The sequence below is a fragment of the Eleutherodactylus coqui genome, chromosome 1, assembly GCF_035609145.1.
Source record: "Eleutherodactylus coqui strain aEleCoq1 chromosome 1, aEleCoq1.hap1, whole genome shotgun sequence".
NCBI lineage: Eukaryota > Metazoa > Chordata > Amphibia > Anura > Eleutherodactylidae > Eleutherodactylus > Eleutherodactylus coqui.
In genome coordinates this window covers 4,173,629-4,200,722 of record NC_089837.1, presented here as the reverse complement: position 1 = coordinate 4,200,722, position 27,094 = coordinate 4,173,629, and the positions used below count along the sequence as shown (strand labels likewise).

Genomic DNA, 27,094 nt, shown 5'->3' with positions numbered 1-27,094 from the left:
AGGGGAGAGAACCGTGACTGGAGCAGGAGAAAGACCAAATCAGTGACCAAATCAGAAGTAGGAAGAGGTAGGAACAATGACTAGAGGAGGAGGAGGAGGAGGAGGAGGAGGTGAAAACAGTAACTGGACCAAGAGGAGGAGAACAGTGTCCAAATTAGGAGGAAGAGAAGAACAATGACTGGACCAATCATAAGCAGGAAAAGGCAAGAAGAGAGACTGGAGGAAGAGGTGAAAACAGTGGATCAGGAGAAGAAGGAGAAGAACAATAGTTACTGGACCAGGAGGATCAGGAAAGGATTGTCCAGACCAGGAGGAAGAGAAGGAGAACAGTGACCAAATCAGAAGGATGAGGAGGAAGAGGCAAGAATGGTGATCAGGAGAAGGAGCAGGGGGAGAACATCGACTGAACTAGGAGGGGAACAGTTAAAAAATCAGGAGAGGGAGGAAAAGGCAAGAACAAGACTAGAGGAGGAGGGTGAAGAGAACAGTGATCAGACGAAGGAGGAGGAGAACAGTGATCAGGAGACGGAGAAGGAGGAAGAGGCAAGAAGAGGGACTGGAGGAAGAGGAGTAGGTGGAGGATGACAGTGTCTGGACCAGAAGGAGGGTCCGGTCTACAGCTGAGACCCTTACAGTGACAGATGAGCCTGGAGGAGAAGTGAAGAAGAAATCTACATTGTATGCTGCAAACATAGTCTTGAGACGTGTCCCCGGCACTTACAGGACGGTGCGGGGACACTGGATCTGACCCCACACACATGGCTGATACTCTGGCTTCACATAGGCCTCCACCCCGTCTTCCACCATACAGGTGACCGTCCGCGTCACGACATAGGCGCACCAATTCCTGGGAAAGAAACACAAGGATCAGATCACGCCATGAAATGTAGCAGAGCCCATATAATAGTACTGCGTGTCCTGAGGCTGGGGGGACACTAATACATGTGACACAGGGAGAAGGAGACAGTAATAACTGTGACACACGGGGAGAGCAAGAGGCACAAGTGACTGACACAGGGGGTCCATGGTGGTAAGCACAGTGATACTTTACACACATTGTAACCCTTTAGGTACTGGATGATAATCTCTATGTCATCATCTTCAGAGATAAGCATGCAGTATACTATCCCGCCAGCAGATGGAGCTGCGCACACAGCGGACGTGACTATAGCCCAAAGGCTGAAAGGTAAGTGTACAAGAAGACGGTTAAGGCTACACACAGAATACTACTATGTCGTCTGCATACTACAAACACCCTACCAGAATATAGGAAGGGCATATAGAAGGAACAGCTATAAAGATAAGATGTCTTGGTGGAGTATAGAAGGGACCCACATAGAGATATCATGTCTTGAGGGAGTATAGAAGGGACCAGTATATAGGTAACATGCCCTGGGGGAGTATAGAAGGGACCAGTATAGAGGTAACATGCCCTGGGGGAGTATAGAAGGGACCAGTATAGAGGTAACATGCCCTGGGGGAGTATAGAAGGGACCAGTATAGAGGTAACAGGTCCTGGGGGAGTATAAAAGGGACCAGAATAGAGGTAACATGACCTCGAGGAGTATAGAAGAGATCAGTATAGAGGTTACATGCCCTGGGGGAGTATAGAAGGGACCAGTATATAGGTAACATGCCCTCGGGGAGTATAGAAGGGACCAGTATAGAGGTAACATGTCCTGGGGGAGTATAGAAGGGACCAGTATAGAGGTAACATGCGCTGGGGGAGTATAGAAGGGACCAGTATAGAGGTAACATGTCCTGGGGAGTATAGAAGGGACCAGTATAGAGATAACATGTCCTGGGGGAGTATAGAAGGGACCAGTATAGAGATAACATGTCCTGGGGAAGTATAGAGGGACCAGTAAAGAGATAACATGCCCTGGGGGAGTATAGAAGGGACCAGTATAGAGGTAACATGTCCTGGGGAGTATAGAAGGGGCCAGTATAGAGATAACATGCCCTGGGGGAGTATAGAAGGGACCAGTATAGAGATAACATATCCTGGGGAGTATAGAAGAGGCCAGTATAGAGATAACATGCCCTGGGGGAGTATAGAGGGACCAGTATAGAGGTAGCATGCCCTGGGGGAGTATAGAAGGGACCAGTATAGAGGTAACATGCCCTGGGGGAGTATAGAAGGGACCAGTATAGAGATAACATATCCTGGGGAGTATAGAAGGGACCAGTATAGACGTAACATGCCCTGGGGGAGTATAGAGGGACCAGTATAGAGGTAGCATGCCCTGGGGGAGTATAGAAGGGACCAGTATAGAGGTAACATGCCCTGGGGGAGTATAGAAGGGACCAGTATAGAGATAACATATCCTGGGGAGTATAGAAGGGGCCAGTATAGAGATAACATGTCCTGGGGGAGTATAGAGGGACCAGTAAAGAGATAACATGCCCTGGGGAGTATAGAAGGGACCAGTATAGAGGTAACATGCGCTGGGGGAGTATAGAAGGGACCAGTATATAGGTAACATGCGCTGGGGGAGTACAGAAGGGACCAGTATAGAGGTAACATGCCCTGGGGGAGTATAGAAGGGACCAGTATAGAGATAACATGTCCTGGGGAGTATAGAAGGGGCCAGTATAGAGATAACATGTCCTGGGGGAGTATAGAGGGACCAGTAAAGAGATAACATGCCCTGGGGAGTATAGAAGGGACCAGTATAGAGGTAACATGTCCTGGGGGAGTATAGAAGGGACCAGTATAGAGGTAACATGCGCTGGGGGAGTATAGAAGGGACCAGTATAGAGGTAACATGCCCTGGGGGAGTATAGAAGGGACCAGTATAGAGATAACATGCCCTGGGGGAGTATAGAAGGGACCAGTATAGAGGTAACATGCCCTGGGGGAGTATAGAAGGGACCAGTATAGAGGTAACATGCCCTGGGGGAGTATAGAAGGGACCAGTATAGAGATAACATGTCCTAGGGGAGTATAGAAGGGACCAGTATAGAGATAACATGTCCTGGGGAAGTATAGAGGGACCAGTAAAGAGATAACATGCCCTGGGGGAGTATAGAAGGGACCAGTATAGAGGTAACATGCCCTGGGGGAGTATAAAAGGGACCAGTATAGAGGTAACATGCCCTGGGGGAGTATAGAAGGGACCAGCATTGAGGTAACATGCCCTGGGGGAGTATAGAAGGGACCAGTATAGAGGTAACATGCGCTGGGGGAGTATAAAAGGGACCAGTATAGAGATAACATGTCCTGGGGGAGTATAGAGGGACCAGTAAAGAGATAACATGCCCTGGGGAGTATAGAAGGGACCAGTATAGAGGTAACATGTCCTGGGGGAGTATAGAAGGGACCAGTATAGAGGTAACATGCGCTGGGGGAGTATAGAAGGGACCAGTATAGAGGTAACATGCGCTGGGGGAGTATAGAAGGGACCAGTATAGAGGTAACATGTCCTGGGGGAGTATAGAAGGGACCAGTATAGAGGTAACATGCCCTGGGGGAGTATAGAAGGGACCAGTATAGAGATAACATGTCCTGGGGAGTATAGAAGGGACCAGTATAGAGATAACATGTCCTGGGGAGTATAGAAGGGACCAGTATAGAGATAACATGTCCTGGGGAAGTATAGAGGGACCAGTAAAGAGATAACATGTCCTGGGGGAGTATAGAAGGGACCAGTATAGAGGTAACATGCCCTGGGGGAGTATAGAAGGGACCAGTATAGAGATAACATGTCCTGGGGGAGTATAGAAGGGACCAGTATAGAGGTAACATGCCCTGGGGGAGTATAGAAGGGACCAGCATTGAGGTAACATGCCCAGGGGGAGTATAAAACGGACCAGTATAGAGGTAACATGCCCTAGGGGAGTATAGAAGGGACCAGCATTGAGGTAACATGTCCTGGGGAAGTATAGAGGGACCAGTAAAGAGATAACATGCCCTGGGGGAGTATAGAAGGGACCAGTATAGAGATAACATGTCCTGGGGGAGTATAGAAGGGACCAGCATTGAGGTAACATGCCCAGGGGGAGTATAAAACGGACCAGTATAGAGGTAACATGCCCTAGGGGAGTATAGAAGGGACCAGCATTGAGGTAACATGTCCTGGGGGAGTATAGAAGGGACCAGCATTGAGGTAACATGTCCTGGGGGAGTATAGAAGGGACCAGTATAGAGGTAATATGTCCTGGGGGAGTATAGAGGGACCAGTATAGAGATAACATGTCCTGGGGAAGTATAGAGGGACCAGTAAAGAGATAACATGCCCTGGGGGAGTATAGAAGGGACCAGTATAGAGGTAACATGCCCTGGGGGAGTATAGAAGGGACCAGTATAGAGATAACATGTCCTGGGGGAGTATAAAAGGGACCAGTATAGAGGTAACATGCCCTGGGGGAGTATAGAAGGGACCAGTATAGAGATAACATGTCCTGGGGAGTATAGAAGGGACCAGTATAGAGATAACATGTCCTGGGGAAGTATAGAGGGACCAGTAAAGAGATAACATGTCCTGGGGGAGTATAGAAGGGACCAGCATTGAGGTAACATGCCTTGGGGGAGTATAAAACGGACCAGTATAGAGGTAACATGCCCTGGGGGAGTATAGAAGGGACCAGCATTGAGGTAACATGCCCTGGGGGAGTATATAAGAGACCAGTATAGAGGTTACATGCCCTGGGGAAGTATAGAAGGGACCAGTATAGAGGTAACATGCCCTGAGGGAGTATAGAAGGGACGAGCATTGAGATAACATGTCCTGGGGGAGTATAGAAGGGACCAGTATAGAGATAACATGTCCTGGGAAAGTATAGAGGGACCAGTATAGAGGTAACATGCCCTGGGGGAGTATAGAAGGGACCAGTATAGAGGTAACATGCCCTGAGGGAGTATAGAAGGGACCAGCATTGAGGTAACATGCTCTGGGGGAGTATAGAAGGGACCAGTATAGAGGTAGCATGCCCTGGGGGAGTATAGAAGGGACCAGTATAGAGGTAACATGTCCTGGGGGAGTATAGAAGGGACCAGTATAGAGGTAACATGCCCTGGGGGAGTATAGAAGGGACCAGTATAGAGGTAACATGTCCTGGGGGAGTATAGAAGGGACCAGTATAGAGGTAACATGCCCTGGGGGAGTACAGAGGGGACCAGTATAGAGGTAACATGCCCTGGGGGAGTATAGAAGGGACCAGTATAGAGGTAGCATGCCCTGGGGGAGTATAGAGGGACGAGTATAGAGGTAACATGCCCTGGGGGAGTATAGAATGGACCAGTATAGAGGTAACATGCCCTGGAGGAGTATAGAAGGGACCAGTATAGAGGTAGCATGCCCTGGGGGAGTATAGAGGGACGAGTATAGAGGTAGCATGCCCTGGGGGAGTATAGAAGGGACCAGTATAGAGGTAGCATGCCCTGGGGGAGTATAGAGGGACGAGTATAGAGGAAACATGCCCTAGGTGAGTATAGAAGGGACCAGTATAGAGATAATATGTCCTGGGGGAGTATAGAAGTGACTGTATAAATATAACATGTCCTGGGGGTAATGGAAGGGTTCAATATAGAAGTAACATATTCTACGGGTAGCATAGAAGTGCCCAGTATAGATATAACATGTCCTGGGGAGTATGTACGGGAGCAGTATAGAGGTAACATGCCCTGGGCGAGTATAGAGGGACCAGTATAGAGGTAACATGCCCTGGGGGAGTATAGAATGGACCAGTATATAGTTAACATGCCCTGGGGAGGATAGAAGGGACGAGCATTGAGGTAACATGCCCTGGGGGATTATAGAAGGGACCAGTATAGAGGTAACATGTCCTGAGGGAGTATAGAAGGGACCAGTATAAAGGTAACATGCCCTGGGGGAGTATAGAATGGACCAGTATAGTGGTAACATGCCCTGGGGGAGTATAGAAGGGACCAGCATTGAGGTAACATGCCCTGGGGGAGTATAGAATGGACCAGTATAGTGGTAACATGCCCTGGGGGAGTATAGACGGAACCAGTATAGAGGTAACATGACCTGGGGGAGTATAGAAGGGACCAGTATAGAGGTAAATGGCCTGGGGGGTGGGGGGTAAAGAAGGGACCAGTATAAAGGTACCATGCCCTGGGGGAGTATAGAGGGACCAGCATTGAGGTAACATGCCCCGGGGGAGTATAGAAGGGACCAGTATACAGATAACATGCCCTGGGGCAGTATAGAAGGGACCAGTTTTTGTGGTAACATGCCCTGGGGGAGTATAGAAGGGACCAGCATTGAGGTAACATGCCCTGGGGGAGTATAGAAGGAACCAGTATAGAGGTAACATGCCCTGGGGGAGTATAGAAGGGACCAGTATAGAGGTAAATGCCCTGGGGGTGGGGGGTATAGAAGGGACCAGTATAGAGGTAACATGCCCTGTGGGAGTATAGAAGAGACCAGTACAGAGGTTACATGCCCTGGGGGAGTATTGAAGGAACCAGTATAGAGGTAACATGCCCTGAGGGAGTATAGAAGGGACCAGTATAGTGGTAACATGCCCTGGGGGAGTATAGTAGGGACCAGCATTGAGGTAACATGTCCTGGGGGAGTATAGAAGGGACCAGTATAGAGGTAACATGCCCTGGGGGAGTATAGAGGGGACCAGTATAGAGGTAGCATGCCCTGGGGGAGTATAGAGGGACGAGTATAGAGGTAACATGCCCTAGGGGAGTATAGAAGGGACCAGTATAGAGATAATATGTCCTGGGGGAGTATAGAAGTGACTGTATAAATATAACATGTCCTGGGGGAGTATAGATGGGACCGTATAGACATAACATGTCCTGGGGGTAATAGAAGGGTTCAATATAGAAATAAAATATCCTACGGGTAGCATAGAAGTGCCCAGTATAGATATAACATGTCCTGGGGACTATAGAGGAACCAGTATAGACATAACATGCCCTAGGGGAGTATAGAAGGGACCAGTATAGAGGTAACATGCCCTGGGGGAGTATAGAGGGACGAGTATAGAGGTAACATGCCCTGGGGGAGTATAGAGGAACCAGTATAATGGTAACATGCCCTGGGGGAGTATAGAGGAACCAGCATTGAGGTAACGTGCCCTGGGGAGTATAGAAGGGACTAGTATAGAGATAACATGCCCTGGGGGAGTCTAGAAGGGACCAGTATAGAGGTAACATGCCATGGGGGAGTACAGAGGGGACCAGTATAGAGGTAACATGCCCTGGGGGAGTATAGAAGGGACCAGTATAGAGGTAGCATGCCCTGGGGGAGTACAGAGGGACGAGTATAGAGGTAACATGCCCTAGGTGAGTATAGAAGGGACCAGTATAGAGATAATATGTCCTGGGGGAGTATAGAAGTGACTGTATAAATATAACATGTCCTGGGGGTAATGGAAGGGTTCAATATAGAAGTAACATATTCTACGGGTAGCATAGAAGTGCCCAGTATAGATATAACACGTCCTGGGGAGTATGTACGGGACCAGTATAGAGGTAACATGCCCTGGGCGAGTATAGAGGGACCAGTATAGAGGTAACATGCCCTGGGCGAGTATAGAGGGACCAGTATAGAGGTAACATGCCCTGGGGGAGTATAGAATGGACCAGTATATAGTTAACATGCCCTGGGGGAGGATAGAAGGGACGAGCATTGAGGTAACATGCCCTGGGCGAGTATAGAGGGACCAGTATAGAGGTAACATGCCCTGGGGGAGTATAGAATGGACCAGTATATAGTTAACATGCCCAGGGGGAGGATAGAAGGGACGAGCATTTAGGTAACATGCCCTGGGGGATTATAGAAGGGGCTAGTATAGAGGTAACATGCCCTGGGGTAGTATAGAAGGGACCAGTATAAAGGTAACATGCCCTGGGGGAGTATAGAATGGACCAGTATAGTGGTAACATGCCCTGGGGGAGTATAGAAGGGACCAGCATTGAGGTAACATGCCCTGGGGGAGTATAGAAGGAACCAGTATAGAGGTAACATGCCCTGGGGGAGTATAGTAGGGACCAGTATAGAGGTAAATGCCCTGGGGGTGGGGGGTAAAGAAGGGACCAGTATAAAGGTAACATGCCCTGGGGGAGTATAGAGGGACCAGCATTGAGGTAACATGCCCCGGGGGAGTATAGAAGGGACCAGTATACAGATAACATGCCCTGGGGGAGTATAGAAGGGACCAGTTTTTGTGGTAACATGCCCTGGGGGAGTATAGAAGTTACCAGCATTGAGGTAACATGCCCTGGGGGAGTATAGAAGGAACCAGTATAGAGGTAACATGCCCTGGGGGAGTATAGAAGGGACCAGTATAGAGGTAAATGCCCTGGGGGTGGGGGGTATAGAAGGGACCAGTATAGAGGTAACATGCCCTGGGGGAGTATAGAAGAGACCAGTACAGAGGTTACATGCCCTGGGGGAGTATAGCAGGAACCAGTATAGAGGTAACATGCCCTGAGGGAGTATAGAAGGGACCAGTATAGTGGTAACATGCCCTGGGGGAGTATAGTAGGGACCAGCATTGAGGTAACATGTCCTGGGGGAGTATAGAAGGGACCAGTATAGAGGTAACATGCCCTGGGGGAGTATAGAGGGGACCAGTATAGAGGTAACATGACCTCAGGGAGTATAGAAGGGACCAGTATAGAGGTAGCATGCCCTGGGGGAGTATATAGGGGCGAGTATAGAGGTAACATGCCCTAGGGGAGTATAGAAGTGCCCAGTGTAGATATAACATGTCCTGGGGAGTATGTACGGGACCAGTATAGACATAACATGCCCTAGGGGAGTATAGAAGGGACCAGTATAGAGGTAACATGTCCTGGGGGAGTATAGAAGGGACTAGCATTGAGGTAACATGTCCTGGGGGAGTATAGAAGGGACCAGTATAGAGGTAACATGTCCTGAGGGAGAGTATAGAGGGACCAGTATAGAGGTAACATGCCCTGGGGGAGTATAGAGGGGACCAGTATAGAGATAACATGTCCTGGGGGAGTATAAAAGGGACCAGTATAGAGGTAACATGCCCTCGGGGAGTATGGAAGGGACCAGTATAGAGGTAAATGGCCTGGGGGGTGGGGGGTAAAGAAGGGACCAGTATAAAGGTACCATGCCCTGGGGGAGTATAGAGGGACCAGCATTGAGGTAACATGCCCCGGGGGAGTATAGAAGGGACCAGTATACAGATAACATGCCCTGGGGCAGTATAGAAGGGACCAGTTTTTGTGGTAACATGCCCTGGGGGAGTATAGAAGGGACCAGCATTGAGGTAACATGCCCTGGGGGAGTATAGAAGGAACCAGTATAGAGGTAACATGCCCTGGGGGAGTATAGAAGGGACCAGTATAGAGGTAAATGCCCTGGGGGTGGGGGGTATAGAAGGGACCAGTATAGAGGTAACATGCCCTGTGGGAGTATAGAAGAGACCAGTACAGAGGTTACATGCCCTGGGGGAGTATTGAAGGAACCAGTATAGAGGTAACATGCCCTGAGGGAGTATAGAAGGGACCAGTATAGTGGTAACATGCCCTGGGGGAGTATAGTAGGGACCAGCATTGAGGTAACATGTCCTGGGGGAGTATAGAAGGGACCAGTATAGAGGTAACATGCCCTGGGGGAGTATAGAGGGGACCAGTATAGAGGTAGCATGCCCTGGGGGAGTATAGAGGGACGAGTATAGAGGTAACATGCCCTAGGGGAGTATAGAAGGGACCAGTATAGAGATAATATGTCCTGGGGGAGTATAGAAGTGACTGTATAAATATAACATGTCCTGGGGGAGTATAGATGGGACCGTATAGACATAACATGTCCTGGGGGTAATAGAAGGGTTCAATATAGAAATAAAATATCCTACGGGTAGCATAGAAGTGCCCAGTATAGATATAACATGTCCTGGGGACTATAGAGGAACCAGTATAGACATAACATGCCCTAGGGGAGTATAGAAGGGACCAGTATAGAGGTAACATGCCCTGGGGGAGTATAGAGGGACGAGTATAGAGGTAACATGCCCTGGGGGAGTATAGAGGAACCAGTATAATGGTAACATGCCCTGGGGGAGTATAGAGGAACCAGCATTGAGGTAACGTGCCCTGGGGAGTATAGAAGGGACTAGTATAGAGATAACATGCCCTGGGGGAGTCTAGAAGGGACCAGTATAGAGGTAACATGCCATGGGGGAGTACAGAGGGGACCAGTATAGAGGTAACATGCCCTGGGGGAGTATAGAAGGGACCAGTATAGAGGTAGCATGCCCTGGGGGAGTACAGAGGGACGAGTATAGAGGTAACATGCCCTAGGTGAGTATAGAAGGGACCAGTATAGAGATAATATGTCCTGGGGGAGTATAGAAGTGACTGTATAAATATAACATGTCCTGGGGGTAATGGAAGGGTTCAATATAGAAGTAACATATTCTACGGGTAGCATAGAAGTGCCCAGTATAGATATAACACGTCCTGGGGAGTATGTACGGGACCAGTATAGAGGTAACATGCCCTGGGCGAGTATAGAGGGACCAGTATAGAGGTAACATGCCCTGGGCGAGTATAGAGGGACCAGTATAGAGGTAACATGCCCTGGGGGAGTATAGAATGGACCAGTATATAGTTAACATGCCCTGGGGGAGGATAGAAGGGACGAGCATTGAGGTAACATGCCCTGGGCGAGTATAGAGGGACCAGTATAGAGGTAACATGCCCTGGGGGAGTATAGAATGGACCAGTATATAGTTAACATGCCCAGGGGGAGGATAGAAGGGACGAGCATTTAGGTAACATGCCCTGGGGGATTATAGAAGGGGCTAGTATAGAGGTAACATGCCCTGGGGTAGTATAGAAGGGACCAGTATAAAGGTAACATGCCCTGGGGGAGTATAGAATGGACCAGTATAGTGGTAACATGCCCTGGGGGAGTATAGAAGGGACCAGCATTGAGGTAACATGCCCTGGGGGAGTATAGAAGGAACCAGTATAGAGGTAACATGCCCTGGGGGAGTATAGTAGGGACCAGTATAGAGGTAAATGCCCTGGGGGTGGGGGGTAAAGAAGGGACCAGTATAAAGGTAACATGCCCTGGGGGAGTATAGAGGGACCAGCATTGAGGTAACATGCCCCGGGGGAGTATAGAAGGGACCAGTATACAGATAACATGCCCTGGGGGAGTATAGAAGGGACCAGTTTTTGTGGTAACATGCCCTGGGGGAGTATAGAAGTTACCAGCATTGAGGTAACATGCCCTGGGGGAGTATAGAAGGAACCAGTATAGAGGTAACATGCCCTGGGGGAGTATAGAAGGGACCAGTATAGAGGTAAATGCCCTGGGGGTGGGGGGTATAGAAGGGACCAGTATAGAGGTAACATGCCCTGGGGGAGTATAGAAGAGACCAGTACAGAGGTTACATGCCCTGGGGGAGTATAGCAGGAACCAGTATAGAGGTAACATGCCCTGAGGGAGTATAGAAGGGACCAGTATAGTGGTAACATGCCCTGGGGGAGTATAGTAGGGACCAGCATTGAGGTAACATGTCCTGGGGGAGTATAGAAGGGACCAGTATAGAGGTAACATGCCCTGGGGGAGTATAGAGGGGACCAGTATAGAGGTAACATGACCTCAGGGAGTATAGAAGGGACCAGTATAGAGGTAGCATGCCCTGGGGGAGTATATAGGGGCGAGTATAGAGGTAACATGCCCTAGGGGAGTATAGAAGTGCCCAGTGTAGATATAACATGTCCTGGGGAGTATGTACGGGACCAGTATAGACATAACATGCCCTAGGGGAGTATAGAAGGGACCAGTATAGAGGTAACATGTCCTGGGGGAGTATAGAAGGGACTAGCATTGAGGTAACATGTCCTGGGGGAGTATAGAAGGGACCAGTATAGAGGTAACATGTCCTGAGGGAGAGTATAGAGGGACCAGTATAGAGGTAACATGCCCTGGGGGAGTATAGAGGGGACCAGTATAGAGATAACATGTCCTGGGGGAGTATAAAAGGGACCAGTATAGAGGTAACATGCCCTCGGGGAGTATGGAAGGGACCAGTATAGAGGTAGCATGTCCTCTTTGGGAGTATAGAAGGGATGCATATAGAGATATCATGTCCTGAGGGAGTATAGAAGAGACCAGTATAGACATAGCATATCCTGGTATAGACTGATAGCTGACTGTGAGCTATTGCTCCTTGTTATCAGCCACTAGGTAAGAAGCTGACAATGTGATGGAGGAGAACGGAGAATGCCCGTCCTCAACACTTGTGCCCCTGTGGCAGTAGAGATGGGCATCATCTTGGCACGGTGACCTCAGCGTCTTTCTTTCTTCTTCACATAGACGGAGGATTGTTGCAGCAGGTGGAGGACGACCGGACAGCACTGGGCGCTCCGTCATGTACGGACGCGGTGAGACCGGTGTACTGAGACATCCGAGGTGTTCAGGTGAAGACGTCAGACGTTGTTGATGGATTAATCATTGTATACACGTTGTGTTCCAAGCCCTCATCATGTCCACATCTCTGCTTGTTGTCAGTAAATACAAATATTTTTTTCTACATAGAGGTTGAAACCCCTTTCTGATCCAATCACCACTGAAATGTGTTAGGGTTGTGCTTCTGGGACCTGTTGTTCTACAGGCTTCCTTGTGCACACCTTCACAGGTAGGGGGTAATGGTATGTAGGCTGGGTGTGGTATTCTCCACCAGCCAATCCCCCTGGTCTGCAGCAGATAAATACCAGCAAACTCTTGTGAGAGATTGCTGGTTAGTGCTTCATGTATCACTATTAATCTCCCACTCAGAGCTGGTGGTTGCATGCTTGTCTGTAGTGTCTCTCTCTCCTCCCCTGAGGACGGTCTGGACACCTGTTGTCCCTCCCCTCCTTGCGTTCTGGGGTGTGTGCATTGTGTAATGTATGGTACGGTGACCACACAGGTGCAGGTGCCCGCAGGTTTCTCCCTATCCCTGGGCAGGTGCGGCCTCCAGACGTCTGATGTTCTATGTGTGTGTCAGATGGGTGATGCCTGACACTGTTCCCTATGTCAGTATGGTGGCTGGTGTGAGGACACTTGGACTGGCTATATCATTCCATCTGTATGCATGTGGGCTCTGGGTGGGGGTCCTGTTCTATCTTGTATGCACAACCATGTGTGTTGGTGTGAACAGTGACATGTGGTATGGCTGTGCATGTGGCCACACATGTGCTCTATGTGCAGTCCTGTTCTGTGTACAGTGTGTGTGAACAGTGTTTTGACATGTCCTGTGTGTTTTGTGCATGCTCCAGGTTCCTGATCAGGGATAGCAAGGTCCCAGATGAAGACAGTGGGGGCGCCCTTATCAGGACGATCACCCTGCTTTTAGGCAGGGGACCCCACTTTCCCTGATTAGTTAGGGACAGGAGTCCTTCTATCATTGCCTGGAGAGGTGCAAGTTGTGAGTGCAAATGCTGAGTGAGTGTTTGCGGTTTTAAAAGGACACAATCCTGCGTCCGTTCCGAGGAGTGCTGCTGTAGTGCGCTGCATGTACATAACATAATGTTCTTGCAGTGTATCCCACACTCCAGTCGTCATGACCGGCCAACAGGTCCGGTTTTCAGGATTTCCTCATTCTATTGCCTTATAAATTGCCACAAGTTTCCCTCTATAAGACATCCTGAAAACATGTTGGGGGTCGTGAGGACCGGGACTTCAGAAATGGTCCTAGACAATCCTCTGCGATGTCAAAAAAGCCACAGCACAGATCTTCCGTCCACCGCTGACTACGATGAGTCGGGGTCAATCGATCACATGGATTACAGATGCTTACAGTAACACCAAGGAGGGAAGTCCGGGGGAGACCCGAGCACTTCACATACGACTGGGAACTACCGGGAACCCTGCCAGGTGTATCTGGAAGTATCGGGAAATGTATCAGAGATTATATCACAGGTCATATCAGGAGATTATGTCAGGTGTATGAGGGGTGATATGATCATAAAATAATATATCAACTGTATGAGAGGCAATGTCAGGATATTATACCAGGTGTATGAGAGAAGATATCCGGAGATTATATGAGGTATATGAAAAGTGATATCAGGAGATTATATGAGCTGTATGAGGGGTGATATCAGGAGGCTATATCAGGTGTATGAGGGGAGATATCAGGAGATTATATGAGGTATATGAGGGGTGATATCAGTAGATTATATCTGGTGTATGAGGGGTGATATCATAAAATAATATATCAACTGTATGAGAGGCAATGTCAGGATATTATACCAGGTGTATGAGAGGAGATATCCGGAGATTATATTAGGTATATGAGGGGTGATATCAGTAGATTATATCTGGTGTATGAGGGGTGATATCAGGAGATTATATCAGGTGTATACCAGGTGATATTTGGAGATTATATCAGGTGTATGAGAGGAGACATCCGGAGATTATATGAGGTATTTGAGGGGTGATATCAGTAGATTATATCTGGTGTATGAGAGGCCATATCCGGAGATGATATCAGGTGTATACCAGGTGATATTTGGAGATTATATCAGGTGTATGAGAGGTGATACCACGAATTGGGTGTATGAGAGGTTATATCAGGAGGTTATATTAGGTATGTGAGTGGTCATATCCGAAGATATCATATGTGTTAGAGGTAATATCAGGAGATTATCGTTGGTGCATGAAGGGTGATTTAAGAAGACTATATCAAGTATATGAGGGGTGATATCAGAATATTATGTAAGGTGTATGAGGGGTGGTGTCGGGAAATTATATCACATGTATGAGAGGTGATATCAGGGTGATTATATCAGGTGTATGAGATATTATATATGGAGATTACATCAGGTTTATGACAGTTGATATCAGCAAATTATATCAGGTGTACGAGAAGTGATATCAGGAGGTTATATCAGGTGTATGAGGGGTCATATACAAAGATATTAGATGAGGTAAAGGTAATAAGGGGGGTTATAGTATGCACATGAGAGATGATATAAGGAAATTATACCAGGTGCATGAGGGTTGATATTAGGAGATTAAATCACGTACATGAGAGTTGATATTAGGAGACTATATCAGGTGTATGAGTGGTGAAATCAGCAGATCATATAATGTGTTTGAGGGGTGATATCAGAAGACTATATCAGGTATTCGAGCGGTGATATCAGGAGATTTTATCAGGTGTTTGAGGCGTCATATTGTAAGATTATGTTGTGTATGAGGGGTGATTTCAAAAGACCATATCAGATGTTTGAGGGGCGATATCAGGAGATTATGTCATGTGTATGAGTGGTGACATCAGAAGACTATATCAGGTATATGAATGGTGATATAAAAAGATTATGTCAGGTGTATGAGGAGTGATTTCTGGAGATGGAGGGGCGATATAAGGAGATGATATCAGGTATATAAGAGGTGATATCAGGAGAATATATCACATGTTTGAGGGGTGATATCAGAACACTATATCGGGTATATGAAGGGTGATATAAGGAGATTATGTCAGGTGTATGAGGAGCGATATTGGAAGATATATCAGTGCTTGAGGGGTGATTTCTGGAGATGGAGGGGTGATATAAGGAGATGATATCAGGTATATGAGAGGTGATATCAGGAGAATAAATCACATGTTTGAGGGGTGATATCAGAAGACTATATCAGGTGTGTTGGCCGGGCACGTGTTCCTTTCTGAGGGGAGTCTGATGTATAACCTAATCATTCTGTGTTAGAGGACTTCTGTTTGGCCAACAATCAGGGGCCCTAAATTCTGCAGCTGTAGACTTATATGTGGTTGTTTCTATATAGTCACAATATAGTGATATATCCCAACAAACGGAAGATGGCTGCACCCTAGTAAGGGTCTGGACCGGGCTGTCCTGTCTGTAGGAGAGGGCCATATAGTGAACCCCATGTATGACCCCAAGGAGGGGTAATCTCTGCCAGCAGTGCAGTCACCGGTGCCCCTCTACCAGTAGATCTGCTGGCCACCACGGACCCCAGGAACAAGGGCTTTATCCTGGCTGGGCCACGTCTGAGGGATATGTGTCCTGTGACGTCCCCGTAGAATCATTTGGCCGTAGAGCATCCAGTTATCACACGTCTCATGGCTGAACATCTGCAGATGGTTTCCTTACGGTATCGAGGAGGGCCGTTTACTGCAGGACGTCAATGGTTTAAGCTTTCTTATGATGAGAGTCAGTTGTATAGTAATAGGTAATGTGGTGGAGGGGGCATGCGTGGGGCCTCTAGGATACGTGGCGTCACTCTCTGGAGATCAGTTACCCCAATGCCACATGGTCATGCCCTCCCTGTCCCATACAGAATCTATATCCCATTGTGGCAGATATTGTCACCTACCTGTGCCGACTGGCAGCCCGCAGTCCATTCTGGGCCTGTGTCACCCCCTGCGCTGTCATCATTTGTCCCTGAAGGGCAGCGCCCCCTGTGTACAGGTTATATCGAGGAGGGTAGTTGGTGGCATAGGCTTCACTAATGTACAGTAAGTAGATTAGGGACCACAAAACTTTAGATCTTTTCATCATCATTATTGTGACTGTAATCAACTGTCGAGACCCCGACGGACAAGATGGGCAGAATCCAAGAGCGTCACAGCCAAGAAGTCATCGGTGGAAGAAACCAGGACTGGTCTGCGGGTCACACTGGGTGAAGAAGTGACTTCACTACGGAGACCAGCAGTCCTGCACTCCCCAATCCAAGGCCAGCAGCCAAGAGCTTCATGGGACCCCGAAGGATACAAAGTGTCAACGATGTATCAACGATGAATTCCGCAGGGATGTCTTTCCGCCTGATGGGGGCCGCTGTCACGTGTCAGGCAGATGTCTGCAAATACAAGCAGATAGCAGTGGTAGTACCTTCAGGAGCTCAGCAAGCTGTGGTGTTCCTCAACATAACCAAGAACATATCCCCTTATGTGACAAAGCGTGTAAATCCCAGACTACGATCCAAGTGATCTGACTACATCACCGCAAATACTCCACGTCTCTTCCAACAAACCTCTCCCTCGGCTGCGGAAATCCTCACCACATCACACCATCTCCTGAAGCCAAATCACGCTTGCTTTCCTGGGTCTAGATCAGACTGCGTTTCCCAAGACCAGATTACATGTGGACTCCTGGGTCCAGATCAGACTTGGTCTCCTGACTGCAGATCAGACTTGGTGTCCCGAGTCCAGATCAGACTTGGTCTCTTAAATCCAGATCAGACTTGTTCTCCTGACTCCAGATTAGACTTGGTCTCCCGAGTCCAGATTAGACTTGGTCTCCCGAGTCCAAGTCACATGTGATCTACTGACTCCAGATCAGAGTTGGTCTTGTGGATGCAGATCAGACTTGGTCTCCTGGAAGCAGGCTGGTCTCATGTGTCCGCTGCCCCCTCTGGAACGGTACCTCGCTGCCCCCACACTCTCACAAGCCTCCTTAAGTTTCCTTGTACAGCTCAGCACTGCCAGCATCCTCCTGGAGAGGGAGAAGAAAGTCTGGAGCAGGAGACTGTGACTGAGGGGGGAGGAGAGAGACAACTGAAAGAAAATCTTCATTCCCAACCCCCTCCCAAAACTTCCTGCCCCCCCCCACCCTTCCCTAACTCTGGATATTAACCCTGCAGTCCACCTTCCATCCTGGCGGTAAAGAATGCAAGCTCTGGGGGTTCAGGATGGTGCTTGATGGAGTCTTCTGTGTTACAGATGTTTCCAGACGTGTTCCTTCTAGATGAATGTCTGCTCCTCTGTATACAGCGCCGAGCGACCCCTGTATATACACAGCGCCGAGTATATCAGACTCCAGGGCACAAGGACCCAGTAGGTATGGGGTCCACTGCCAAAAGTGCAAAGGGCCCCACATACCATACCTGCGAGGGGCCCTCTGTATTCAGAGAGGACGCTGAGTTCTGTAGTGCTGTAGGGTGTGGCACTCCATGCCAGGCGGCTGCATCATCAGCACATTGTCTTCTAGTGAGAACGGCCCGGCTTCTATACTAGTATTATTTCACCCCTTTATGCAGTCTGACTCTCTCAGGGGCCGATTCAGTTTACCACCGGCCCTGGGCTGTATAAAGATTGTGCCCACCCCCAGTCTAATGTTTTAATAATGACATGACACTTACTACAGATAGGGCACCAGAACTGAGCTTACTGCATAAATATGCTAACAGAACCAAGCTCACTACATAGATGCAATACCAGAACCAAGCGTACTATATTAATGTGAAAATAGAACCTAGCTTACTGCACAGGTACAATACTGGTATTAGAGATAGAAGAAAACAAAGATCACTACGTAGATATGGTACCAGAACTAAGATTACTACATAGATGCAATAGTACTACAAAGATACAATAACAGAACCAAGCTTACTGCATAGATATAATACCAGAATTCAGCTTACTACAGAGCTATGATAACAGAATCAAGCTTAATCGATAGATACAATACCAGAACTGAGTTAACTACATAGATACAGTACTAGAACCAATGTTACTGAACGGATACAGTACCAGAACCAAATATTGCCACATAGATACTATACCAGAACTGAGCTTTATAAATAGATACGGTACCAGAACCAAGGTTACTGCATAGATACGGGATCACCCACATAAACACTTCAAAAAGATGAAGCCACTTAGACCTCCAGGTCCAGGGCGGGCAGTGGTCACACACGCTAGTAGCCAGGAGTCAGAAAGAGTCAAGACCTGGGAAACGGTTGCAGCCAGATGGTCACTAATTACCAGGCTGCTGTCTGGAGTGCAGCCCAGTAGAGGACCAGAGGAAGGCCACCTACCTGCCTGCAGCTGTCAGGTGGGTTCACGTCATGCGCCTCAAGCACTGGTCTCATCCACAACTCGGCCACTGAGGGAGGAGAGCGCCATATTGAGGGATGTCGGTGCTGTCAGCGGCCGTGGGCCTCGTGGGAGTCTTAGGCGAATTAGCACTCGTTTACACGGAATGATTAGCGTTTGCATTCGCACTGTTGAATGATTATTCGGTCGTCTGTATAAAGTGACTGCTGGTGCTGGAGGGGATTGGTTTGGCATATGTCCCCCGTCTGGGGGTCTCAGCGCCCGCTTCCCACATGGAGGTCGGATCCCCGAGCGGAAGGTCTGCAGAGAACAATGGGAGCGTCATGGAGATGAAAGAGGCTTCCATTGCGCTGACGCTTGTAGTCCGAAGACCCGATGGCGGTAGGAACGTAAAAACCGAATGCCAGGGATAAGACAGTCCGGGCGCCGCTACATTGCGCAATTATAGTTCAGCTTGGCGCTGAGAAGAGTTGTTTGAACGACAGCCGCCCGTCTGCTCTCACACAGCGCGCCTGCTGCTCATTAGCTGTTGGCCGACACGTCGCCGGGACGGATCTCCATGCTAGCGGCTTCGCACGTTATTTACATACCAACAACGGTTCCAGGCGACATTTTATCAACCAGCGGCGACTTCTCAGTGATCTGAATGGTTGGAGTGATTATGTGGATGGCAGTCATCCCATGTAATGCTACTAGGCAGTGTGCTGCGGAGTCCGGGGCGGGCGTCCTCCTCGGGGGTCTGCGGCAATAACCCTCCATAGCATGCTGTGGAAAAACGATTCTTCATGCGCACAATTGGTTTCCGCTCGCGGATGAAATATCTCAGCAGGCTCCATTTTACTGCGGTTCCCACACGGACGGCTTCCGTTGAAGTCAATGGCAGCCGTCCGACCCGCGGCCCATCCACAATTGACATTGCAGGAAAAGCAGGAGTTAAAAAAAAATCTGTACAGTGCATGTCCGGCGGCGAGCCGTGCCAACCATCCGCAGGGCAGAAAAGAAGAAGATACAGGTACGTGCGGATGCCAGTCGGGCACAGGGTCAGATTCCGCAACAGGCTCTCGCATGCAGAATACGACCCGCCCGTGTGCCGCCGGCCTCAAGCTGATCTGTCTTGTTATTCAAGGGTTAATATAGATTAGTCTTGCGCTCATGAAGCTGGGGTGTCCCTGGCGCTCGGGGACGGGGTTGGGGCTGACTGCTTACTGGAGACCATGTTTAGTCATGGCATCCGATTCTTTACTCTTATCAGTGTAGTGTTGTGTTCATGTCACATTATGGATCCATTCGTCCGGGTTAGACCTTTGTAACCATTTGTTACTTTTCACAGCAGGAAGGTGTAACTTTCGGTGTCGCCCGCAGTGATTGGACGGTGATACGTTTCTTTGTTCCACATTTTCCAATAAATTCTGTGAGGGCGCAACTTCCTTCAGAAGGGCCTATGAGGAGGGGCATGTGATCTGTCCTAATAGAAATACCATGTGCTACAGTATATAGTATACGTCATCAAATCATTGTAAGTTCGAGTCCCCTGCTAAACAAAATTGTTAAAACAAGTGAAAAAATACGTTTTATATTATAAAAAATCAAAGTTCCAAAAAACCCAAAATGAAACAACCCCCAAATCATATTTGGCATCGCAGTGCCCATAAAAGTCCAATCTCTCAGGCTTAAACACATGGGCGCTATGTTGGATCCGCTGTGCGGCCATGTTAATCACGACACATAACTGGACGAAACGGGACCATTGGTAGTACGGGTGAGAGAAGATACTTCCCTGTATGCAGCGCTGACTACACGTGCGGGGCGCATCTACCCGCTGTCTTAGTCAACCTCCTGGGCTATGGCGCGGAGTGGGAGCGGCAGGATTATAAGCCCCGTTCCTGCGCAGCCGCGCTCCGTACAGCGTTATCACACGCAGCCGCGCTCCGTACAGCGTTATCACACGCAGCCGCACTCCGTACAGCGTTATCACACGCAGCCGCGCTCCGTACAGCGTTATCACACGCAGCCGCGCTCCGTACAGCGTTATCACACGCAGCCGCGCTCCGTACAGCGTTATCACACGCAGCCGCGCTCCGTACAGCGTTATCACACGCAGCCGCGCTCCGTACAGCGTTATCACACGCAGCCGCGCTCCGTACAGCGTTATCACACGCAGCCGCGCTCCGTACAGCGTTATCACACGCAGCCGCGCTCCGTACAGCGTTATCACACGCAGCCGCGCTCCGTACAGCGTTATCACACGCAGCCGCGCTCCGTACAGCGTTATCACACGCAGCCGCGCTCCGTACAGCGTTATCACACGCAGCCGCGCTCCGTACAGCGTTATCACACGCAGCCGCGCTCCGTACAGCGTTATCACACGCAGCCGCGCTCCGTACAGCGTTATCACACGCAGCCGCGCGCCGTACAGCGTTATCACACGCAGCCGCGCTCCGTACAGCGTTATCACACGCAGCCGCGCTCCGTACAGCGTTATCACACGCAGCCGCGCTCCGTACAGCGTTATCACACGCGCCGACGTCTGTTTTTGCCCTCAAAGTTACACATTATTCGTCCCGCAGGTAAATGTCAGCAGGAAAAAATACACAACTTCAGAACTGCGCTTTTTAGGTCAGCCGTCTTCAAGAAAAAAATGTATAAAAAGTGATCAAAAAGTCGTCTGTCCCCCAAAATGTTACCAGTAGAAACTGCAGGACGTCTCGCAAAAAACGAGCCCTCATACAACTACGGAGACGGAAAAACAAAAGCAGGCCTCGGACGGCGGCGACAAAATACAAAATTAAGGGGTTAAGCTGCGTCTTTAGGCACGTATTGCAGAAATAGTCCACGTGTGTGAAAGGTCCCTAAGGGATAACATTAGAGAAAACCAACATGGACGCAGCATCTAGTGTCAGGCAGCTGCTGCCAAGGCACACAAGACCATGGGATGCATTGGGGAGGCGTAGAGGCGCATGCTGGAACCTGGTGCTACGGCTGTGGATTTAAGGGTAAGCAGTAGTGATACAGAAATGTCAGGGCGCCATTCAGCGCCGCACCGCCGGCACATACTAGCGCTACAAGGACCTACATAGTGACTGGTACCATGAAGCATGGAGCAGAGGACCTGCAAGGAGGTTTAGTGCTGGTACTTGTAGTCCTGACACCGTGTTGTACAACTGCTCCATCGTCCCCGCTGTACTCTGATGCTATGTATGGCCAACCACAGCGTTACGTTTTGGCAGGGTGCGGCATCCGATTGGAAGATGGAGTACTGTAGTCATCCACAACAGGCGCCACTGTGCAGTCACTGCTGTGATGTTGTGTGCCACCGCTCGTCCGTGGTAACCCTTCACATGCTGTCCCTTACGAATGGTTTGGATGCTAATGGATGGTCCAATATCCTGTGAGACCCCCTGAGCGAGGGCAGACGATGTGGGTGATGTCTTCATAGATCATACAAGGCTTCATTGTCCACATTCGGTCAGTTTACAAGGTCTCCCTGAACCTGGCGGCACCGCACACACCGGATGGCTTCCATCTACCAGTAACATGGCCAAGAGTGGACTCTGGAGGGTCCAGAAGCTGCGATGTCCGTACTTGGAAGTCACCAACTGGTCAGATCAGAGGTCATTCATGTCCATAATGGACCATCATATTCATGGAGTTTATGGGTCAAGTTGTAGTCATTGATTTTATCTTATGAACGATGACATTTATACCAAAATAAATCAAAGTTATTACAGAAAAACTGTTAATCTCTTGTCCTTAAATCTCCTCGGTTGTTCTTACTGCAAGTCTCGCCTGGGCAAGCAAAATAAATGCTATCACTATCAGATATATGCCCAAATCGTTCAAGCAAGTGAAGAGGAGAGCAAATGTAAAACATAACTATACATCATACGACATCACACTACAGGTCAGTGATAGGAGGTTTAGAAAAGGCTTATATTTGGGGGGGAGTAAGAGAGAGAGTTAAGGTGGGGGTGAAAAATGGGCTATGGGTAGGATGAGAGGGGAAGGGGGATCCGACCTAATCAGCGTAAATTAATCAAGTGGTAGCTCCAACACTTAGGAAACCGTGTCGACCAGGAGCAGACGTGATCGAGGGGGTGGGATAGTTCCGCTCACCACCCATGTAATCACCTCCTGTATGTCTCGGAGCTGGTTCCAGGAGAACCATACTGATAGATATTTATTGTATCTCATCTTGTCTCTGGCGTATAATTCCTCTAAGTGCCTAATGTTGTCTAGTGCTTCTAGCCACATTATCCCGGAGGGTGGGGATGTGGACTTCCATTTTCTAGGGATCACTTGTGTTGCAAGAATGAAAAATCTCAATAGTGAACTCTTGGCCTGGGCCAGAGATCCGGGAAACATGGATAATAATGTGAGTTCCGGGGTTAGGTGTGTCTGGTTACCGCTGACCCATGTATAGAGAGCACCTACTTCCTGCCAAAGAGGGCCTATCAGCAGACATGACCACCATATATGGGTAAGGGTACCTTTTTCCGACAGGCATCTCCAGAAGACATCCGGGTGTTGGGGTAGAATCTGGCCAATCTCTCCGGGGTCCTGTACCATCTCGTGAGGATCTTATAATTTAGTTCTTGTAGCTTGCTCGAGATGTTTATTTTAAATGTCAGAATGTAGGCTTTTCTCCATGCCTCTTCTGTGAGTGTAGCTCCTAATTCTCGTTCCCATTCCTTCTCCAGGTCCATCCCTTTGTCCCTTGTTTCCTCATCCACCAGGAATTTATATAAGTCTGAAATTTTCCTGTTCTTCGTCTGATTAAAAATGAATTGGTTCTCAAAAGGTGTCAAAGGTGTTTATTTCTTCTAGATTTCCCAAGGATCTTATATAATGGCTTAGTTGGAGGTACTGGTACCATGCTCCAGCCGGGGGGCCCCGGTCTCCAATCACCTCCCTCAGAGTCTTAAGACCCTCTGTCCCCAGCATGTCCTGAACCCTCGGGATCTCTGTTGGGTGTGCGGCCGTCATTATATTTGTGGGAGATGAACCTTTGAGGAATAATGGGATATCCGTGTTGCCTACTAGGGGCGTCAGGGGGGCCCATCTCGCTATTAGTTTTGCTTTTGTAGCTGGACCTACCCAGGCCAGCAGGATGTTTTCAATGAAAGGTGACAATCCTAGGTTTCTGAAGCACGTATGACCTGGTAGCCACAGTAGGCCCTGGCCCTTGTATGGTATAGCATCCTGTTCCATCATCACCCAGCGTTTTTGAGGGCTCCTATGTATTAGGTCTAAAATGCATCATGATAGAGTGGCCTTGTAATATAGTGCGATGTTTGGTATTCCCCTCCCGCCACGCTCTCGCGGGCCGGTGAGTGCGCTCCAGTTACGTCTAGGTCGTCTACCGCCCCATATAAATCGCATCATCGTCCTCCTGACCTGGTTTAGAAAGGCTCCCGGTGGTCGTATCGGTACAGTTTAAAGGGCATATAGTAATCTAGGGAGGATGTTCATTTTGACCGTACTAACTTGGCCTAACCAGGAAAGGGGTACTGCGCGCCATTTGTCCATGTCTTCTTCTACTTTGGTTAGGAGAGGTTTATAATTTTTTTGGAAAAGGTCAGCTATGTCTGGTGTGATTGTGATTCCTAGATATTTAATGCTGTTCTTATTCCAGGAAAATAGAAAAGCGGGCCTCATGGCCTCTATTTCCTCTTCCAGAACATTGACATTAAGGATCTCAGATTTACTCAGGTTTACTTTAAAGTATGAAAGTCGTCCGAATTGATGGAACTCTTTTAGGATGTTAGGTAGGGCGATTCTAGGGTTGGTTATGTAAATTAATAGGTCATCGGCGTATAGGGCGATTTTCTGCTCTTCGTTGTTCGTCTGGACTCCTCCGATATTGTCGTTTGCCCGTAGGGCATTTGGCAGAGTCTCCAAGACAATAATATATAGGGAGGGGGACAAGGGGCAACCCTGACGGGTGCCATGTTTGATCTGGATCTGTTGAGATAACCTGCCATTAACCCTGATTCGGGCGGAGGGATCATAATATAGTGCCATTACCCACCCTAGAAACCTCGGACCCAGCCCTATTTGCTCGAGGGCCGCCTCCAGGAACCCCCATCCCACCCTGTCAAATGCTTTCTCGGCGTCAACTGTTAAAAGACATAATTGTTCTCCTGAGCTCTGAGCCCTAGACAGGAGCGACAGTGTTCTTATTGTGTTGTCTCCGGCTTCCCTGCCGGGTACAAATCCCACTTGATCACCGTGTATCAGGGTGGGAATGTGGGGCTGGAGACGACCCGCAAGCATCCTAGAGAACAATTTCGTGTCGATGTTTAGTTACGAAATTGGCCTGTAATTTCCGCAGTGGGTAGGGTCCTTCCCGTGTTTGGGGAGGGCAGTGATCACCACTTGCAGGGCCTGTTTCGGGAAGGGGCATGTCCTAGAGACAGTGTTAAAGGCTTCTAGTGTTATAGGGGCCAGTTGGTTAATAAATGTTTTAAAGAAGCGGGGTGTAAAGCCATCTGGGCCCGGACTCTTGCCTAACTTCAGTGACGTTACCACTTCCTTCAGTTCCTGCAGTGTGAGGTCTCCTTCGAGGGCCTGTTTGTCGGGGTCTGGTATAGAGGTAGGGGTATGGGTTGCTATATATGTGTTTCTCTCAGTGCTTAATTCTTGTCCCTGCGCTCCCCTTCCTTCCTCCAAATTGTATAGGTCCCGATAGAACGTTTGGAAGCTTTCCAGAATGCTGGTATTATGGTGGACTAACCCCTCTCCCGGTCTGTTGCAAATATGTACGTCTGTTGTGATCTAGGGTTCAAGGCACTCACTAATCCCTTGCCGCAGTTGTCTCCGAATTCATAGAACCTCCCTTTTAATTTATCTCGCTGGCAAAGTGAGGCCTGATCTAGTATACAGAGTATTTCCGTCCGCGTTGAAGATATTTCTGCGGCGATGTTATCTGCCGGGGACGACTTATTGGTTGTTTCTAATTTATCTAGGCATTGCAATAACTCTTCTAGCTTGGCTGTTCTGATTTTTTTGAGCCTGGCCCCGTGCGCAATAAATATTCCTCACTTGAGGGCCTCCCATTTAATGGGTGCTGGGGTGGGGTCTGTTTGATGGATAGATCTGAAATCGTCTATGGTCTGTTGTATCTCCTGCTTACAGGCTGCGTCATCTAACAAGTTGTCCTTCAAGCGCCAATTGAAAGATGTGCTGCTGTCTCTTCTACCTGTCCTCTGGGAACCCCAGACTGGAGCATGGTCTGACCAAATGAACGTGCCTATTGTGGAGGAGGGAGATCTATCTAGTAACCTGTGTGATAGGTAAAGATAGTCCAATCTATGGTAGCTATTGTGTGCGGATCAGTAATAACTGTAGTCTTTCTCCCTTGGATGTAGTGTTCTCCATAGGTCTACCAATCTGAGATTTGCTAATTCTGACTTGAGTTTGCGTGTGGTTGAGGGGGAAGTCCCCGACTTACCCCCCGACGAGTCACGTGCAGGGTCCATGCTTAGATTAAAGTCGCCTCCGAGGATGATATTGGATCCGTCTGCGAATTTCGCCAGTGTCCCCAACACCCGGATGCCAAACTGTTTCTGGCCCTGGTTAGGGAAGTAAGCATTTGCCACAGTTGAAGTTTGATTATTCACCAGTATCTTCATGAATATAAACCTCCCATTTTTGTCCACCTCCGAAGATATAAGTTTGTGGGGCAGGCATTTGTGAATGGCAATGGAAGTTCCACACGCTTTTTTAGTTGGGTGAGGGCTATGGAACCAAGTGGTGTAGTGGCGGTGTTTGCATTTTGGGGATTTTCGTATCTTGAAAGGAGGGCTATCATAATTCTTTTCTTGTGTAGATGGTCAATAATTTGTCCTCTCTTTGCTGGTTTTTTCAGCCCCCTTGTGTTAAAGGAGCAGAAATTTAAGTCGGCCATCTGGTTTTCATTTTGATAGGCCTGCTTGTGGGTCGGTCTGAGGGGGAGTGGGGCCGAGGTAGGTACTTGGTTGTGGGATGAAGAGAGAAAGTTGGATAGAGAGATAGTGATGGGTGGGGAAGTAAGAAAGAGGGGAGGTCCGCCGTACGGACCTTGTGCAGCGATGAGTAGCTGCATTTACTGAGTAGGTGAGCTACTGGCCTATTAATTGCCAGTATTTGCACAAAGTGCATTGGGTCACCTGGAGTGGGAGGTGTGAGGGAACGACCGGTATAGGCTTTGTCCTCCCGCGTCCCCCACAGGACTAAGGATTTTTAAATATGCAATAGGCCTCTTTAATAGGCCTTGGGCTCTGACGCATGAGACACCAACATTTGCATTAACTTTAACATTAGCTATAACAGTCACACAAGCATAAACCAAACAGTATCT

At 48.7% G+C, this 27,094-nt stretch overlaps 1 protein-coding gene across 3 annotated transcripts in view; it reads right to left on the bottom strand.

Moving 5' to 3' along the window:
- The window catches only part of EMILIN1 (elastin microfibril interfacer 1), a 66,246-nt gene extending 48,799 nt beyond the window's left edge, over positions 1-17,447 (bottom strand). For 2 of the 3 annotated variants that reach the window (XM_066594305.1, XM_066594307.1), the window contains exons 1-2: positions 16,296-17,447; positions 722-847 (exon numbers count right to left, since the gene is read on the bottom strand). In XM_066594305.1, coding sequence (XP_066450402.1) covers positions 722-847; positions 16,296-16,483 — 314 coding nt within the window. In that variant the 5' untranslated portion in view covers positions 16,484-17,447. The remainder of the gene's footprint in view (positions 1-721; positions 848-16,295) is intronic. The other variant, XM_066594306.1, reaches the window with a different exon arrangement.
- Between the last annotated feature and the right edge of the window lie 9,647 nt (positions 17,448-27,094).